The sequence below is a fragment of the Garra rufa genome, chromosome 18, assembly GCF_049309525.1.
Source record: "Garra rufa chromosome 18, GarRuf1.0, whole genome shotgun sequence".
In the NCBI taxonomy this organism is placed as follows: Eukaryota; Metazoa; Chordata; class Actinopteri; order Cypriniformes; family Cyprinidae; genus Garra; species Garra rufa.
In genome coordinates, this window is record NC_133378.1 from 23473856 (window position 1) to 23491960 (window position 18105).

General features: G+C 33.9%; 1 protein-coding gene across 1 annotated transcript in view; it reads left to right on the forward strand.

Moving 5' to 3' along the window:
• LOC141290563 (agrin-like) overlaps positions 1-18105 on the forward strand; it is a 154789-nt gene that overhangs the window by 35842 nt on the left and 100842 nt on the right. Inside the window, exons 2-3 of the mRNA XM_073822683.1 lie at positions 10867-11091; positions 14683-14889. Of these exons, the coding sequence (XP_073678784.1) occupies positions 10867-11091; positions 14683-14889 (432 nt within the window). The remainder of the gene's footprint in view (positions 1-10866; positions 11092-14682; positions 14890-18105) is intronic.

Consider the following 18105-nt stretch of genomic DNA (forward strand, 5'->3'; position numbering starts at 1 on the left):
AAAGACAACCATGTTAAATTCAGTAAACAAACAAACAAATAAATAAATAATATAATAATATACATAATAAATAGTAAATAATAAAATGATAAACAGTAATTTGTTATATTATTTTATATATTATTATTATTATTATTAGATATATTATTATTATTATATTCCATAATCATAATAGTATATATATATATTTTTTACATATTATTTAAACAATAATGCTATTATTCATTATTCCTATGATTATTATGATGGAATATTATGATATGTGTATATATATATATATATATATATATATATATATATAATTTTATATTTGACATTTTGGTTTTACATTTTAACACTGCTTTAAACTTTTCCATCATTTCAAACAGATAGAAAGCAGAAAAGTAACTTTGGCATTAGGTATTAGATTAAATTAAATTGTAACACTTTACAATAAGGTGTCATATGTTAACAAATGAACGACGAACAGTACATTTATTACACTATTTATCTTTTTTAATGTTAGTTAATAAAAATACAGTCGTTCATTGTTTGTTCATGTTAGTTCACAGTGCATTAACTAAGAATAATAAGTCCTCTAGAAGTATTGTTCATTCTTAGGTCATGTTAACTAATATAGTTCACTAATGTTAACTAATGAACCTTACTGTAAAGTGTTACCAATTAAATTAAAATGATGAGTAGCACTTTTCTTGTTATATTACTTGAAAGAAATCAAAAAGAGCTTTACTGCCAGGGAAGGAATGTTTCTTAGTAAAGAAGCTTCCAGTGTACTTGTAAATACAACAACAAAGAACATAATATAAAATAAAGGATAATAAAAATAATAAAATGCGAATTTTGATTCTGAATGCCTGTTAAAAAGTACTGTGGATGATTTTTGAGTAAAAAATTCAACAGATCAATTATTCTGCTGAAAGCTCCTGTCACATCAGACTTCACCATGCTAACTGTCTGGATTTTTGAGCTCTTCTTCTTTGATTAAATCCTGGCTGTTTCATGTTAGTGGGGAGTTTGAGTCAGGAGGACAGCGTGTCGTTCATGAAAAGCCCCCTTTCCCACTCTGGACTGCCTAATGACATTTCCCTTCCACGCTGCCTGACGAGCTGTCAGATTCTTTATTCAGCTTATTCCGCCCCTCTCTGACATTTCAGAGTTTTATTTTGATCTCTTTTATTCGTCTGTACTCCATGATGAAGTCTGGACACATTCACATTTTTAAGAGAAGTCAATAAAGTGCCCCCCAGACTGGCACGTTAGCAGAAAGTTTCAGCTGCCTCCATATATTTGTTCTGGTGTACCCAGTTTTATTTACTCGACTTGATGGTTTTATCTTGTTAAAAAATGCAGCACGGTTAGATGATCCACAGTCTCTAATCTAAAAAATTGTTTTTCAGTTAAAAAAGGTCAATTTACTTTGTGTAAGATAGTGAGACTTGTCTTCAAAGAGTTTGTTTTAAAATTAAGTCCATTTTTTCTTACTTCATTGGCACTGGAATTGTTCCAGTGTGCAAATCTAACAAAAGTTAGAGAGGTTTTTGCCCATGGGGATGGAAACATAGACGTAATTGAAAATATTTTCTCTGAAAACAAGTTTCATTATCCGGTGCAGTTTTGCTTCTCAAGTGTTTTATGAACGTTGAGGTATTTTTTTCTACTAAGAGACAAGACAAAAATAACCTTTCTGAAGATGATTTTGGCTGTATTTTTCCCCTAAACTTTCTGAAAGCAAGTCTTTTTGTGGGGTGTGTGACATTGTGGTGTTTCCTGCGGCAGAGCGAGGCAGACAGACTCAGAGGGAAGTCACCTCTTGTAAATGATGGCTCTCTGGGCGGCCGGGCTGGATGAATGCCCCGGGTCCCAGAGGACGTGTGGAGTATGTTTCTCTGCGGCTCTTGGGAAAGTGTCTTTTATTTTAACCCCCTCGAGAGTACAAAGCACCAAGGAGGATAGCCAGCAACTCTAAGTCGAACTTAGAGACACCATCCTTGCGGTTACTTACTCTGATTCAGTCAGCACATGCAAATGGTATTTTTAAGACTGAGTTGACTTGTATTGTGGTAAAATAAGACATAAGTATGATATGAAATACGACAGAAAAAGAAATCTGACCTCTAAAGTGTCTATACAACAAAAGTTAAGTCATGTTTTAGTACTAACTTTCACTGCATATAAGCAGTTTCTTAATTGAAAAATATTTAAACATACATTAATTGAGAAAAAGAAGTATTCATTATTTTTGTTTTGCGAGGCAACATATAAACATCCTTAAAAGAGGATAAATATACTTGCGAAGCAAATATGTCTGTTTCCAAGAAAACATTTATAAAGATGCTTTTAAAAAGGATAGGTTAGGATGGAATTGCTTGTCTGCCCTCATTGTTTTTGTTGAAAAAAACATTGAAACATCCTTGAAACACAAACTTTTTTATTTGAGAAGCAATGATTATTATTATTTAAATAGTTATTATTTTTGACTTTTTTTCAGGAAAACAAATTTAAATATCCTTGAAATAAAATCTGTTTACGTAAGTAACAAAAATAATATTTTTTCTACTTGTTCTTTTAAAGAAAATGTCAAAGCATGCTTAAAAAAAGATAAATTCACATGGGAAGCAAAAATAATCACAATTTTTTTTTAAAAAATATGTAAAAATGTCTAAAACAAGATAAATTTACTTGAGAAACTAAAATAATCGTGGCGTTTTTTAAGGTAGATTCTGAGTTGCTGTCTGCCCTCCTTGGTGTTTTTGTTTCGTTTTTCAGGAAAACATTGAAACATCCTTAAAACACAAACATTCTAATTTGAGAAGCAATAATTATTATTATTTAAATAATTATTATTTTTGTCTTGTTTTTAGGAAAACATATTTAAATATCCTTCAAATAAGATCAGTTTACTTAAGTAACAAAAATATATATTGTTTTTTTTTTTTTTTTTTTTTCAAAAAAAAAATGTCAAGCATGCTTACAGAAAGATTGACTTGACTTGTGAAACAAAAATAATCACTATTTTTCAGGAAAACATATGTAAACATGCCTAAAATAAGATAAACTTACTCTAAAAACATAAAGTATCAATATTTTTGTTTTGTCTTGTTCTCCAAGAAAACATCTAAACAACCTTAAAATAGGATATATTTACTTGTGAAGCTAAAGTAAACATTATTTTATTTCTGTTTTTCAAGAAAACATTTATAAAGATACTTCAAAAAGGATGGTGTCTTTAAGTTATTCATTGCTGTTGTGTGTTTTTAAAAACAAATACATTTAAACATCTCTAAAACAAACAATTTTATATTTAGAATTATTACTTTTTGTCTTGTTTTTAGGAAAACATGTTTAAATATCCTTCAAATTAGTTCAGTTTACTAAGTAACAAAAATAATCTATTTCTTTCTTCTTTTTTTTAAGAAAATGTCAATACATGCTTAAAAGATGATCAGTTTACTTGTGAAGCAAAAAATAATCACTATTTCTGAAAAAACATTTGTAAACATGTAAACATAAATTATCAATATTTTTGTTTTGTCTTGTTCTCCAAGAGAACTTCTAATCAACCTTAAAGAGGACAAATTTGCTTGTGAAGCAAAAATAAGCACAATTTTTTTGTCTTTATTTCAGGAAAACATTTGTAAACCTGCCTAAAATAAGATAAACTTACTTTAAAAATATCAATTATCAATATTTTTGTTTTGTCTTGTTCTCCAAGAGAGCTTCTAATCAACCTTTAAGAGGACAAATTTACTTGTGAAGCAAAAATAATGACTTTTGTTTTTTTCTGGAAAACATTTGTAAACATGTCTAAAATAAGATAAACTTACTTTAAAAACACAAATTATCAATATTTTTGTTTTGGCTTGTTCTCCAAGAGAACTTCTAAACAACCTTAAAGAGGACAAATTTACTTGTGAAGCAAAAATGAACGCTATTTTTTGTCTTTTTCTCTGGAAAACAATTGTAAACATGCCTATCCTTAAAACAAAAACATTTTTACCCGAGAAGCAATAATTATCATCATTTTTGTCTTGTTTTCAGGAAATATCATTCAAATAAAATCAGTTTACTTAAGTAACAAAAAAATAATCAATTTTTCTTGTTTTTTTAAGATGTCAAAACATGCTTAAAAGAAGATAAATTTACTTGTGAAGCAAAAAATATTCACTATGTTTTGCCTTTTTTAAGAAAACGTGTAAACATGCCTAAAATAAAATAAATTTACTTGAGAAACAAAAATAACCATTATTTTTGTTTTCCAAGAAAACATCTAAACAACCTTAGAAGACAAGACGTTTGGTAGAAAAACAAAATATTTCATCGTAGAAATTAAAGTATAATCGTTAATGTCGTTTTGTCTTGTAAAAACATCAAAACATCCTAAAAACAACATTGTTTTGGCATCCCAAGACAATTTATTGTGTATATTTTTTCCTGAAACGTAAAAGACAAATTTATTTTCTTTTTTTTTTCAAGTATTATTATATTTTTTTTTTATCTTGCAGTGTTGCGATACATTTTGTTCTACCCAGAGAATTGAGGAACAAAACAAACAAACCCACAATCAGTCGTACAGCAGGACACGGGCCACTGTTATTTCAAAGCACACTCAGACACATTTTTGGCCGGCTCTGTATACACATTCATTCCCGTAAAGCGCAGCTACAGCTACTGTTCCTCCAACACATGCATTAAGGTCTTGGCCAGCAACTGTCAGGCACACAGATACAGAGTCTGGACTAATGGAGCGGCCTCACACACACTCCCTGCTGGAGCGGGGCTCAGCGTGCCTGGCTAATTACAGCCACCCCTGCATGGCACTGTTAGGCAGCGATACACTGAATGCTGGCTCCAGCCGGCCTCTCTTAATGGGAGCTAATGGTTTCTCCAGTGGTAATGGCTGGCTTGCGTGGCGAGATGTTGTTGGAGGCGCTGCCCGCATTGTGCTGGACCCTTTTGGTCGAGCTCCATACTCCCCTCCTTTGAGAGCCGTCCTATTATTGTGTTAGTATACACCAGTCCCTGACCTGGCAACATCACTTTTTGTCAGCCTGCATCTCTCCCTGGGCTTTTATGCTTAATGCTTGTGTATTTGCTTTTAATTCAGAGCTTTACAACTAATAATTGATTTGTGTGCATTTAGGATGCGCTCACTTAATGGACTGTAACATTAAACTTTGTCAAATTTATATTTTAAATAAGACGATAAGAAATATGACCTTCAAAATGTCTATAGGTCATGTTGTACTGTCCGTCACTGTAAATATTACTTTTCTTAATTTGTGTTTTTTGGTTTTGTTTTCCAGGAAAAATAATTTAACATCCTCAACATCAGATAAATTTATGTTAGGGGAAAAGAACTACCATATTATTATTAACAGCCTTAAAACAAGAAAATGTTAATCCGAGAAGCAAAAATAATCATTGTTGTTTTTCAAAAAAAACATTAATTCATTCATACATGTATTTATTATTATTATTATTATTATTATTATTCAGAATATTCATGTATTTATTTATTTATTTTAGTTAGATAGTTTAGTTAATGGTTGTTGTCTTGATTTCAGAAAAACAATTAATTCATTCATACATGTATTTATTATTATTATTATTATCATTAAACATTTTATTATTATTATTATTATTATGAACAGCCTTAAAACAAGAAATTTTTAATCATAATTATAAAAAAATAATCATTATTGTTATCTTGTTTTTTAAAAAACAATTCATTCATCCATTCATTAATGTATTTATTTGTTATTATTATTATTATTATTATTATTATATATTTTATTATTATAATTGTCAATGTTATTTTTGTTATTTATTATTATTATTAAACAGCCTTAAAACAAGAAAATTTTAGTCTGAGAAGCAAAATTAATCATTAGTGTTGTCTTGTTTTCACAAAAACAATTAATTCATTCATACATTCATGTATTTGTTGTTATTGTTATTATTGTTGTTATTATTATTATTATTATTATTATTATTATTATTATTATTATTATTATTATTATTATTATTATTATTATTAACAGCCTTAAAACAAGAACATTTTATTCTGAGAAAAAAAGCCAAAAAAATATAATTATTGTTGTCTTGTTTTTCAGAAAAACATTTCATTCATTCATGTATTTATTTTATTATTATTATTATTATTATTATTATTATTAAACAGCCTTAAAACAAGAAATTTTTAGACTGAGAAGCAAAAATAATCATTATTGTCATCTTGTTTTCACAAAAACAATTCATTCATTCATTCATGTATTTATTTATTATTATTATCATTATACATTTTATTATTATTATTATTATTATTATTATCAGTCTTAAAACAAGACTTTTTTTATTCTAAGCAGCAATAAAAATCATTGTTGTCTTGTTTTTTAATTAATTAATTCATTCATTCATTCATGTATTCGTTCATTCATTCATTCATTCATTTATTGTTATTATTATTATTATTATTATTATTATTAACAGCCTTAAAAAAGAACATTTTATTCTGAGAAAAAAGCCAAAAAAAAATATAATTATTGTTGTCTTGTTTTTCAGAAAAACAATTCATTCATTCATGTATTTATTTGTTGTTTTATTGTTTTATTGTTATTATTAGTATGTTTATTATTATTATTATTATTAAACAGCCTTAAAACAAGAAATTTTTAGTCTGAGAAGCAAAAATAATCATTATTGTCATCTTGTTTTCACAAAAACAATTCATTCATTCATTCATTCATTCATGTATTTATGTATTATTATTATCATTATACATTTTATTATTATTATTATTATCAGTCTTAAAACAAGAATTTAATCTAAGCAGCAATAAAAATCATTGGTGTCTTGTTTTTTTTATTAATTCATTCATTCATTTATTCATTCATTCATGTATTTATTGTTATTATTATTATTATTATTATTATTATTATTAACAGCCTTAAAACAAGAACAATTTATTCTGAAAAACAAAAATAATCATTATAGTTGTCTTGATTTTCAGAAAAACAGTTCATTCATGAATTTTATTATTATTATTATTATTATTATTTTGTGCTAGAACTATTGGGTTTGATTTGTGTGCAATCAGGATGGGTTTACTTAACTGACTGTAACCTTAAAATAAAATAAAATAATAAATTGTTTAATTATTATTGAAAAGCAAAAATAATCTTGTCAATGCACAAATGTACTTGGAAAAACAACAGTAATCATTATTTTTGTTTTGTCTTATTTTTCAATATTGTTTTTCATTTAAACAACCCTAAGAAATGATAATGAGAATCAAAACTATTAATAACAATAATAGCAAATGCGTTTTTTATGTTTTATTTTATTTTATTTTATCTCAGAAAACCACACTCTAAAAACAAGATAATTTTGGTTTCTCAAGTAAATTTATCTTGTTGTAAGAATGCTTAGATTTTTTTCTTGTTAAACAAGAAAGCGACAAAAATACTGTTTAAAAATGAATTGATTTGATTGGTTGATTAATTGATGGAAGTATTTGATTTGTTTGGATTTAGGGTGGGTTGGTAGCTGACTAGTCAATTTCTAGCCTAATTAGTTGACTAGTCGTTCAGGAAAAAGCCTCTGGCTAGTTGATTCTGAAAATATGTTGTTTTATACATCCCTAGTGTGCATGTGTCCATCTGTGTGTTATTTGCTTTCCTGATGTCTCTCTATCTCTGTGGCTTTGTCTTCATTTCCCGCTTATTTTGTTCCCATTTTCTTGCTCTCTTTATTCGCCTGTGTTCTTCCTCTCCTCTCGTTCATTGTTTTGTTTACGTGTTTTGTCTTTCTTGTCTAATTTCCTCTGTCCTTTCTGTCTCTGTCTCTCTTGTCCTTTTTTTTCTCTCTGTCTCCGCTCTTCTTTCTCTCCCTCGGTTGTGCGACTCGCTCGCGGCTCGGCATTGTCTTAGCACGATACCGGCTGATAAGTCCTTTGTGCCGTCTTGTTTCTGAAAAGTGTGGAGGCTGGCGAAACTGTCACACTTATTTCAATAACCATCCTGGCATTTCTATTACAATTATGATCTTGCCATACAGGGCCAGGGCCCGGAGCCCCCTGCAGCCACAAAGACCCATCAGCTCCCACATACTCATCACTCCCGTCCCGTCAGCTGTCACCCTTATCCTTTCACATTTCAGCATTTCTTCCCAATAAATGACACACCACTGACAACAGCTCCGTCAATAGTGCCTAGAAGATGCTTTGAAAAAAGGAGAATATTCTAGTCAAAAAATGGCATTGTTGCTGTAGAGTAGTGGTTAAGGCATGCGCTCAGATAGAAAACTCTTGTACTGGAGGTATGCTGTCCTAAGTCCAACTTTAATAAAACAAGCTAAACAAGGTCTTCTTGGAAATTATATGTACAAAAGTTTGGGGTTGATCATATTTATGAATGTTTTTGAAAGAAGTCTCTTATGCTCACCAAGGCTGCTTTTTTTAATTATAAAAACAGTAGAACAGTTGTGAAAGATTATTACAATTTAAAATAACTTTTCAGTTTGAATATATTTTAAAGTGCAATGCAATTCTGTGATGGCAAAGCTGATTTGCTGCTCAAGTACTGTTTATTGTTGTCATCAATGCTGTCAACAGCTGCGTAGCTTAATATTTTTGTGAAAACTGGGATACTTTTTTTCAAGGTTCTTTGATCAATAGAAAGTTCAAAAGAACAACATTTATTTGAAATAAAAATATGTGTTATGTATTATATGTATTTTGTATTTCTTTACTATCACTTTTGATCAATGATGTTTCCTTGTTGGATAAAAGTATGGATTTTAAAACTGAAATACTTTTGAATGCTAGTGTTAAATGGTAAAACTCTGCAAGACCAAAATTGAATAGCCTGATATTAAGCTGAAGTGCTTATGTGGGCGATATGTGTCTGAGTTTGGCTCGTGTTACATTTTTCTCCCTGTCGTTACTGTTATTTTAAGGGTTGGAGATGTGAATAAGAACTGATTTCCTTATAAAAAACATTTGACCCAACTTGCTTTTAGTTTTGCAATGATTTAATAAACAATATTGCAGAAGAGATATGGATGCTAGTTGTTAGTTTCCATTCTGAAATGAATGTGATGAAAATGAATTTTTTGGTGGCTTACTTATAGAATTTAATGAAAATGCTGTCATTAATTACATTAATCATGTTGTTCTAAACCCGTATAACCTTTGTTCATCTTTGGAACACAAATTACATTTTTGATGAAATATAAAAACATATAAAAGAAACAAAGAAATCTTTGGTAGTGTTTGGTGACATTATGGGAATATTTGTCTAGCAAGCTGATTATCAACATTATACAGTTGAGGTCGAAAGTTTACATCCCCCTTTCAGAATCTGCAAAATGTTAACTATTTTAGCAAAAAAAGAGGGATCATACAAAATGCATGAGATATTTCACATAAAAGATATAGTTCACAAGAGAAAATATTAGTTGAATTTATAAAAATTACCCTGTTCAAAAGTTTACATCCCCGTGATTCTTAAAACTGTGTTTTTACTTGAACAGTTAAACTGCCTGCTGTTCTTCAGAAAAATCCTTCAGGTCCCACAAATTCTTTGGTTTTCCAGTATTTTTGTGTATTTGAACCCTTTCCAACAATGACTACACTACACTAAGGACAACTGATGGACTCATATGCAACTATTACAGAAGGTTCAAACCCTCACTGATGCCCCAGAAGGAAAAAAAAACATGCATTAAGAGCCTTTTGAATTTGAAGATCAGGGTATTTGTTTTGTCTTCTGGGAAACATGTAAGTATCTTCTGTAGCCTCTGAAGGGTTGTACTAAATGAACAAATATGATATTCAGGCAAAATAAGAAAAATGTATACTTTCCATTCCGGCTCTTAATGCATCGTTTTTTCATTCTGGAGCATCAGTGAGCATTTGAACCTTTTGTAATAGTTGCATATGAGTCCCTCAGTTGCCCTCAATGTGAAAAGATGGACCTCAAAATCATAGTCATTGTTGGAAAGGCTTCAAATAAACAAAAATGCTGAAAAACCTAAGAATTTCGTGGACCTGAAGGATTTTGTTGAAGAACAACTGTTCAGGACAAACAAGGGACTCATGAACAACAAAAAAAAACAACAACACAACTTTGGATCATTCAGGAATGAACACAGTATTAAGAATCAAGAGGATGTAAACTTTTGAACGAGGATGAAACTATTATTTTCTCTTGTGGACTATATGTGACCCTGGACCACAAAACCAGTCTTAAGTCGCTGGGGTATATTTGTAGCAATAGCCAAAAATACATTGCATGGGTCAACATTTTAGATTTTTCTTTTATGCCAAAAATCATTAGGAAATTAAGTAAAGATCATGTTCCATGATGATTCTTTGTAAAATTCCTACTGTAAATATATCAAAATGTAATTTTTGATTAGTAATATGCATGGTTAAGAACCTAATTTGGACAACTTTAAAGGTGATTTTCTCAGTATTTTGATTTTTTTGCACCCTCAGATTCCAGATTTTCAAATAGATGTATCTCGACCAAATATTGTCCTATCCTAACAAACCATACATCAATAGAAAGCTTATTTATTGAGTATTCATATGATGTATACATCTCAGTTTTGTAAAATTTAACCTTATGACTGGTTTTGTGGTCCAGGGTCACATATGTAATTATCTTTAATGTGAAATATCTTATTCAGGTCATGTATTTTGTATGACACCTCTTATTTTGGTAAAATAATTAACATGTTGCAGATTCTGAAAGGAGGATGTAAACTTCTGACCTCAAGTGTATCAGCAGAAGACATTGAAATCAAACAATCAATCATGAATTACCTGGATCTGACTCTTTTTTTTTCCACTCTCATTCTCAGATCCTTGCAGTGACACTCTGAACAGCTTGAGTGTGGCCTGTCGGGTGAACCCCAAGACCTACAAGCAGTTTACCTTCGCCCCCGCCGATTCCTGCCCGCCCGACAGCACACCCATCTGCGCCAGCGACGGCCAAACTTACGATAGCGAGTGTCAGATGGAGCGGACAGCCCTGCAGAACAACCTGGAGCTCAAGAAGGTTTCTTCAGGCAGCTGCAAGGAGAAAGGTGAGTTCCTCCTACAGCAGAGATGTCATAGACTCCCAGGAGCTCATGCTCGTGTCTGATAAAGGAGCCCTACGGCCGCATTTGATTTATTTTGTCATGGCTGCGGTGAGGAGGCTCTGGACAAATTAAGTCAGGTTAGCAGTACTGTCATGCCTACACGATACCAATCTCCACAAATCCAATTTGCCTGTCGGGCTCTGGCAGGTGTATTGTGGCAAGACTGTATCTTCACGGGTGATGAAAAGATCGTCCCTGCTTTCGCTCTGAAGCCCTGTGGCAAAGCGCAGAGAGAGTGTGTGTTCAGCTGTGATAGTGCGCGAACGCTGGCTTAGTGTGTATGTGTGTGTGCCTGTGTCTGAACTGTGTTTGTGCCGTGAGCGATAGTGGTGTTATTTGTGGGCCACTGTTGTCCCAGTACAGAGCAACTGTTTCTGTGCCGGTGTAACTGGAGAAATGATAGCATTTGTCTCCGATGAATGTCTTACTTTGTTAGATACATGTCTAGCGTGTTAACATGTGTGCTCAGTCAATATGTGAATCAAAATGTATCACTCACATCATTAGTGTTAATGTAATATGTGTTATTTGCTATTATTGCCATCATTTTTATTTAAAAATAAGCATTACAATAGGCTCTGTTGAGGGTAAACATGATCTTTATTCTCTATCCCTGTGTAACGGTTTTACTGGTTATAATGGAAACTGTAATGGACCCTGAGGGTTTCTACAGGTAATTGATCGCCTTTTATTGTTTTTTGTTATAACTACTTAATCCTAATTGAATATGTCCCAAAACACACTACAGAAAACTATTTTTAATGGTTTAATGGTTAAAAGTTGATGGATTGTAATGTTCGTAATGGTATTTTTAGTGAAAACCAATAGAATTTCTGTGGTTTTTGTCTCAAAATTTCCTCAAAAATCAAGATCCTTGTTCAAGATCCTTCCGATCCTGATTAAACGTATCATGTTGTTGCTAATCAGAATATCTTTCTTAAATTTGCTATGCTAGTAGACTTAGCTGTTAGTTTTCCAACTAAAGGCTAAATGAAAACAAAGTAAGGGAAATGTTTAGTTTGACAATTTTTCACTTTGGTAATATTTTGGTAGCTAGCTAAAAGCTTAGCCTACCTTAACACAGTGCTTACTGACTAAGAAAGCCCTTACTAAAATTAAAAATTATTTTTTTAAGGGAGGTTATATTATACACGATATTGTGATAAAATGCTACATTTTTGATTAGACATTACAAACGGCTTCCAAGGGAATATGATAATGTGGAGTGGATTGATATTTACACCAGCAGTATTTCAAGAGAAAAATAGTCATCTATAATCAACTGTAAACTCTCTTTTAGGTCTGTTCTTGTATAAAGAGTCTCACAGTAATTCCACATGGAGCTTGTTTATCAAAGAGCTGTTTATTGCAGGTTAGCACTATGCTAAGCTAGTACACTAAGCTTAGTGTAAAGTTAGTTTGCTAACTAAAAGTTAAAAGCATGTTTAATTGTCCCATTTCCATTCAGAAATCTGGTTACCTTACATTGTTTTCAGTGTTGTTTTCGTCAACGATGACGATGACGAAATCATTTCGTTGACGCCACTTTTTTTCATGACGATAACGAGACGATGACGAGATAAAAATGGCTCGTTGATGACTAAAACATGACGAGATGTGTGTGAGTTTTCGTTGACGAGACGAGAATAGACGAAAATGTTAGTGGGTGGTCCGTCAGACGTTTAAAATGCATGACATTTCCGCTTATTGTGCATGCCAATTAAAACTTAAAAAGTATCTGACGCTATGGCAAGCCGTTTTAGCATTAAATACTCTTTGCTATACTAGTATGGCAAGCCGTTTTAGCATTCCATCCTTGTTTGTCTTTTATGTTCTAAAACATTCCTTCATTATTGTAATTATTGGTGAAAATAGTCGATCCGGAAGCTCACATTGTGTTGAACTATAGATCTGCTATTTTCAGAATTTATAAGTGACACTACTCAACAGTAAAATACTTACTGACCTACATTAATTTGTTAAAAGACTACTTTTTTCCCTTTTTTTTGACTAAAACTAGACTAAAACCTTTTTGACTTTTCGTCGACTAAAACTAGACTAAAACCTTTTTGACTTTTCGTCGACTAAAATTGGACTAAAACTATCACATATAGAAGTGACTAAAATTTGACTAAAACTAAGAAGCATTTTAGTCCAAAAGACTAAGACTAAGACTAAATCTAAGATGGTTGTCAAAAACAACACTGATTTTATCTTTGGTGATATTTGGTTAACTAGCTAGCAGCTGATGTGAAATGTTTTTTTTTATTATTAGCTAAAACAAAACATTGTGAAAACTTGCTACATTTTTGATCTGACATTACAAAGTGTCACAGAGGGATGTTTCTTCAGGGCTATAGATATTTCCTAACAAAAGCAGTGTTTTCCCTTACGAAAATGTACTATGGTTTTTTTTTTTTTTTTTTTTTATGGTTTTTGCTGAAAAAAAAAAAACAGCTAAAACCAGCCTACTTTAGGCTGGAGGTAGCTGGTCTCCCAGCCTGGCCAGGTTGGTTTTAGCTGGTGGTTTTCCAGCCTGACCAGCTAAGACCAGCCTGACCAGCCTGGCCAGGCTGGGAAAGTGGCCAAAACCCCTCCAAAACCAGCCTGCTGACCAGCTAAAACCAGGCTGGTTGACCAGCTAAAACCAGCCAACCAGCCTAGGCTGGTTTTAGCTAGTTTTTTTCACCAGGGTTATTATAGTGAAAGTGTAGTAACCATGTTTTTTGGCATATTGACTACCATTTGTATAACCACAGATTTACTACAAATACCATGGTTAAACTACGGTTAGTGTTGCAAAACCACAGTTAATTTGTCGTTACTATAGTTTAACTGTAGTAGCCTTGGTTTTTTGGTTTTATTTGTAGCAAAACCATGGTTAATTTTCATAAGAGTTAGGAGTGAAATTCTCCTCCACAATCTCTAGGTCTGTTCTTGTGCGGAACTCCCAGTTTTCGCAATCCAATCAATTCCCGATGGATGAAATCAAGTCTTGCCCTAGATTTTTCCTCATTAAATATTCTTTTTTAGTTATAAATATACGTCACATTGTGGAATTAAAGGGTTGGGTAAGCCGTTTCATGTGGCGTAAAGCCAGTTCCACTTCCATTCCTATAGCTTCCTGCGAGCCCGTTTTCATCAGCATGTATGTCACATACTTAAAGATAGGTTGGATAATGCAATCAAACATAAATCAAGCACAGATTGTACAATACCATAATAGGTCTCTTAATTTTCTCAAACAGATGAAAGGCTGCTGTAATTACACACCACCGCGGCCCGTCTGTGACAGCTTAACACAACTCTGAGTGGGAAAAAAAAACACCCTAAATCAATCTGAATGGAATTAGATAATTGATTAAATAATCAGGCATGGTAATTAATTCAAAACCCCTGAGTGAGTCAATATCCGATGTCTGATTGAACCAGAGAGAAAGAGAGATGCCTCTAGTCAGTGTTGATTAGCAGCAGGACGGTTACTGACGTTCTTCACATTGTTGACGCATGTATACGTGTTTCTCCGGTCTCCAGGGGGCTGTCCGAACGGTTGTAAGTTCAACGCCATGTGTTTGCTGGAAAATGGAGAGTTTCGGTGTTCCTGCGACCCTATACAATGTGACGGCACGTACAAGCCCCTGTGCGGAAAAGACGGCAAGACATACACCAACGACTGCGAGAGGAAACTCGAAGAGTGCCGGACCAAAACAGACATCCCTGTCAAGCAACAAGGGCCCTGTGGTGAGTGTGGGGAATTGCGGGATAGTTGCACACAGATGTTTTGCTGTGTGTAAATTTAGATGTTTAATTAGCATTGTATGTCTGCTTGTGTTTGGTTGTGTCCTGCCGGGAACTCTTGTGGAAGGTGCTCATTCTCTTTCATTTCCACGCCGTTCTCATTCTGCCATCAGCTCTGATGACACATGAAACACTGACTTCATGTTTCATTCATGTCCTCACCCCTCCAGTGCCAGTCGTCCACGCCAGTCCTTCCATGTTCAAATGTCTCGTCATTTCCCCCTTTGTCCTTTTATGTCCTTTTGTGGCTGTCTTTAAACTGTTTTTTTCTGTTCCAGTGTGTCTCTCTGTCTGTCTTTGTCCATGTGACGTCTTCTCAGGGCCGCCGCCGGACACACCACTCGTTGCGAGCGGGGGGAAGAGTTCAACCTCTGACCTTTCTTATTGGAATTCTGACCTGTGGGTCTCCTTCAGGTGGCCCTCAAAGGGCTGGTTTGATGTCATTTTTCTACCTGTACCTCTTTGTCTCTGTCCCTTCTTGTGTTTGTTTGCGTGATGGAGGATGGTTGGAGTGGCCCTCCCTGCAGCTCCAGTCCTCATGGCACTATTTGGAGGGGAATTGAGGTCATGGTGCTCTACTTTTTCTTTCGAGTGCTGTTTGTTTGGATGAATCATTTCCCAATCGTTCAGACCCTGTTGTTGCCCTGCTACCTGTTTGCATGGATGCATGCATGTAGCCCCCTTGTTAGGAGCTATGTTAGTTCCCCTGTTCTGCTTAAGGACAGAAAAAGAATCTATGCAAGTACGCAGACGTAAAAACTCAAAATGTGGAAATGAGCATTCTCATATTTAAAGTGTCAGGCAGAAAACCATTACTAGGGGGCAGTAAGGTTACTGTCAAATATCTGACATCAAACTACAGTAGTCAACATTTAAATTGAATCACAACCTTTCGTCAAAGTTGTCATAATACCAAAACAATACCCGTTCTTGTCTTAGGACTACTTTGATGAACTTTTTTGATCTACTTTAAATGTTGACTACTGTATATGCTGCCAAAGTTGCTCAGTAAAGATTGTCTTTGTCTATGAATGTGGACAAAAAATCTGCCCATGGAAGAAAAAAGTTTATAAAATTGTGCTTATGTTGCTTAAAAATGTTTGCGTACTTGTGTGGCACATCCCTTTGCCATTCTCCCTTGAGTCCAAGTGCGTACTTCCCTACTAAAATCAGTGTAGTAAAGCTTAGGATGTCCAAATATGCAGGCGAACAATACCTGCATGACCCACTGCATTTGTAAATTGTGCAACCATTGGACATCCCATTTGGACATCCCATGAGGCCACATAATTTAAATATCTGTGAGATTCAAGATATTGAAAAAACAGTGTCAGTTCCCCTCAGAGATACATTCTTATAAACCCCCACATATTTGTCCTCCTATATTTCGAGCATTGCAAACATTGACCTTGATCTGCCTGGTACAGTATTTACAGTATAAATTCCACACAGATTTTGGGAAATGACTGCAATGCAGTTTGTGTGCAATTCTGGAATAAATTGGCAATACTAAAATTTAAAACCAGTGCATCTCTAGAACCCGAAACTTTCCCACACCACTGATTTAAAACAAGCTGGCAGTTCTTCGAGGCCTTGCCAAGTGTGATTTTTCAAAGTGCACACTTGGCATATCTAACAATTGTACTGCATTAACAATCAAGAAGTAAATACTACAGTACATACTGTGCAAGTACAGTAATTCAGAGGTAGCTAGTTTCATGCACCACTCTCCACTTTAAACTAAAATACATTAAACACCTCAAAATTATTGCAGTAGTTATTAAAAAAGGCTTGAAAATGAAAAAAAAACAGGATCTGGACAGTGTGTTAATTATGGGACATGTATCCAGGGCTGTTTTGGCAGGGTTCAGATTTTGAGCGCATTTTAACGGTACAGAAATATCCCTCTCATTTATTCTGAATGCTATGTGTGTCCTACTCCCTGGCAGCACATATGTGGCAACTGTAGTGCTGGATCCATCTTTCTTTCTTTTTTCTCTCCTTCTCGTCTCACTATCGGCCTCTATGACTCATTAGGATTGTTTTCCAGTCTTCAGCGGAAAAGATGCATAAATTAACATGTACAGAGAACGAGAAGTAGTGCTCGTGTCTTTGGCTTTATTTCATTATTTCTGACAAAGTAAATGTTTTGGTCCTTTCAGGCTTTCGCTGGTGGCAAGTTACAGTATGTTTTTTTTAATACATTTATTTACATTTGCATATTCCGCAAACAGAACATTAATTAAACATCAAAAGCTCCGTGGCGGACCTGAGCCAGGCTGACTGCCTTTCATGCAGAGGAAGATACGGAGCATTGATGAGCGAAAGTCTTGTGCTTTGGACACCTGCTCTCAGTTTGATGTGTAAATGGGGAAAAAAGTTGCTTTGCTTGGTTGTGTTGTTTTGCTTTTGTCACATTCTTTGTCTTCTCTCTCTCATTTTCTCTTATATCCATGCAAACCAGGTTTTGCTGGTTAGCATGTTCCCAATAGATGTTGTCAGGATAGTCACAAGAATAGAAATGCTAACAGCTAGCTTCCTCCAGGTATTATAGACTACCTTCATCCTGACAAGGGCCCAAGTGAAGTCTATGTTTTACTAAAGTGCGTTTCGGTCCTTTAGAAGACACTCAAGCGTGACAAAGCTCACCTTTCCCGCAGTGGAAAACCTCTAAATGGACCTCTTGTCACACGCTAATCAATAGCAGAGACGCGGTGTGTGTACACGAGTCATTTCTAACGCTGAGCATGTCAGTACTTTTTCCAGTGTCTGACATGGTTTCATCTGCTTCCCGTTGTCTTTGGAGGCAAGCAGAGCTGGGTCACTGTGTCAGTAGCGCTCGTCGAGAGACACGATTCGCTCTAAAATCAAAGAAATGTGTAGTACTGAGAAAGGTCAACAAGAGACTACAGCTCCTAAGGAAAACAGAAAACACTGTGAAAGTAGAAAGATTGAGAACAAAGGATTGAAGATACACAAGACCAGACTGTGGTTTCTCATCTGGAAGTCTACCTGCATTCCGTTGATGGAGCTTTAAAACATGGTGCTGTATAGAGAGTTCAGGTCCTATTAATGTCAGCGTGGGTTTTTCGGTTTGTTGTTTAGATGTGTGAGGCAGCAGATGAGTCTAAGAACACTGGTGTCAAAGTCATTTTAGGA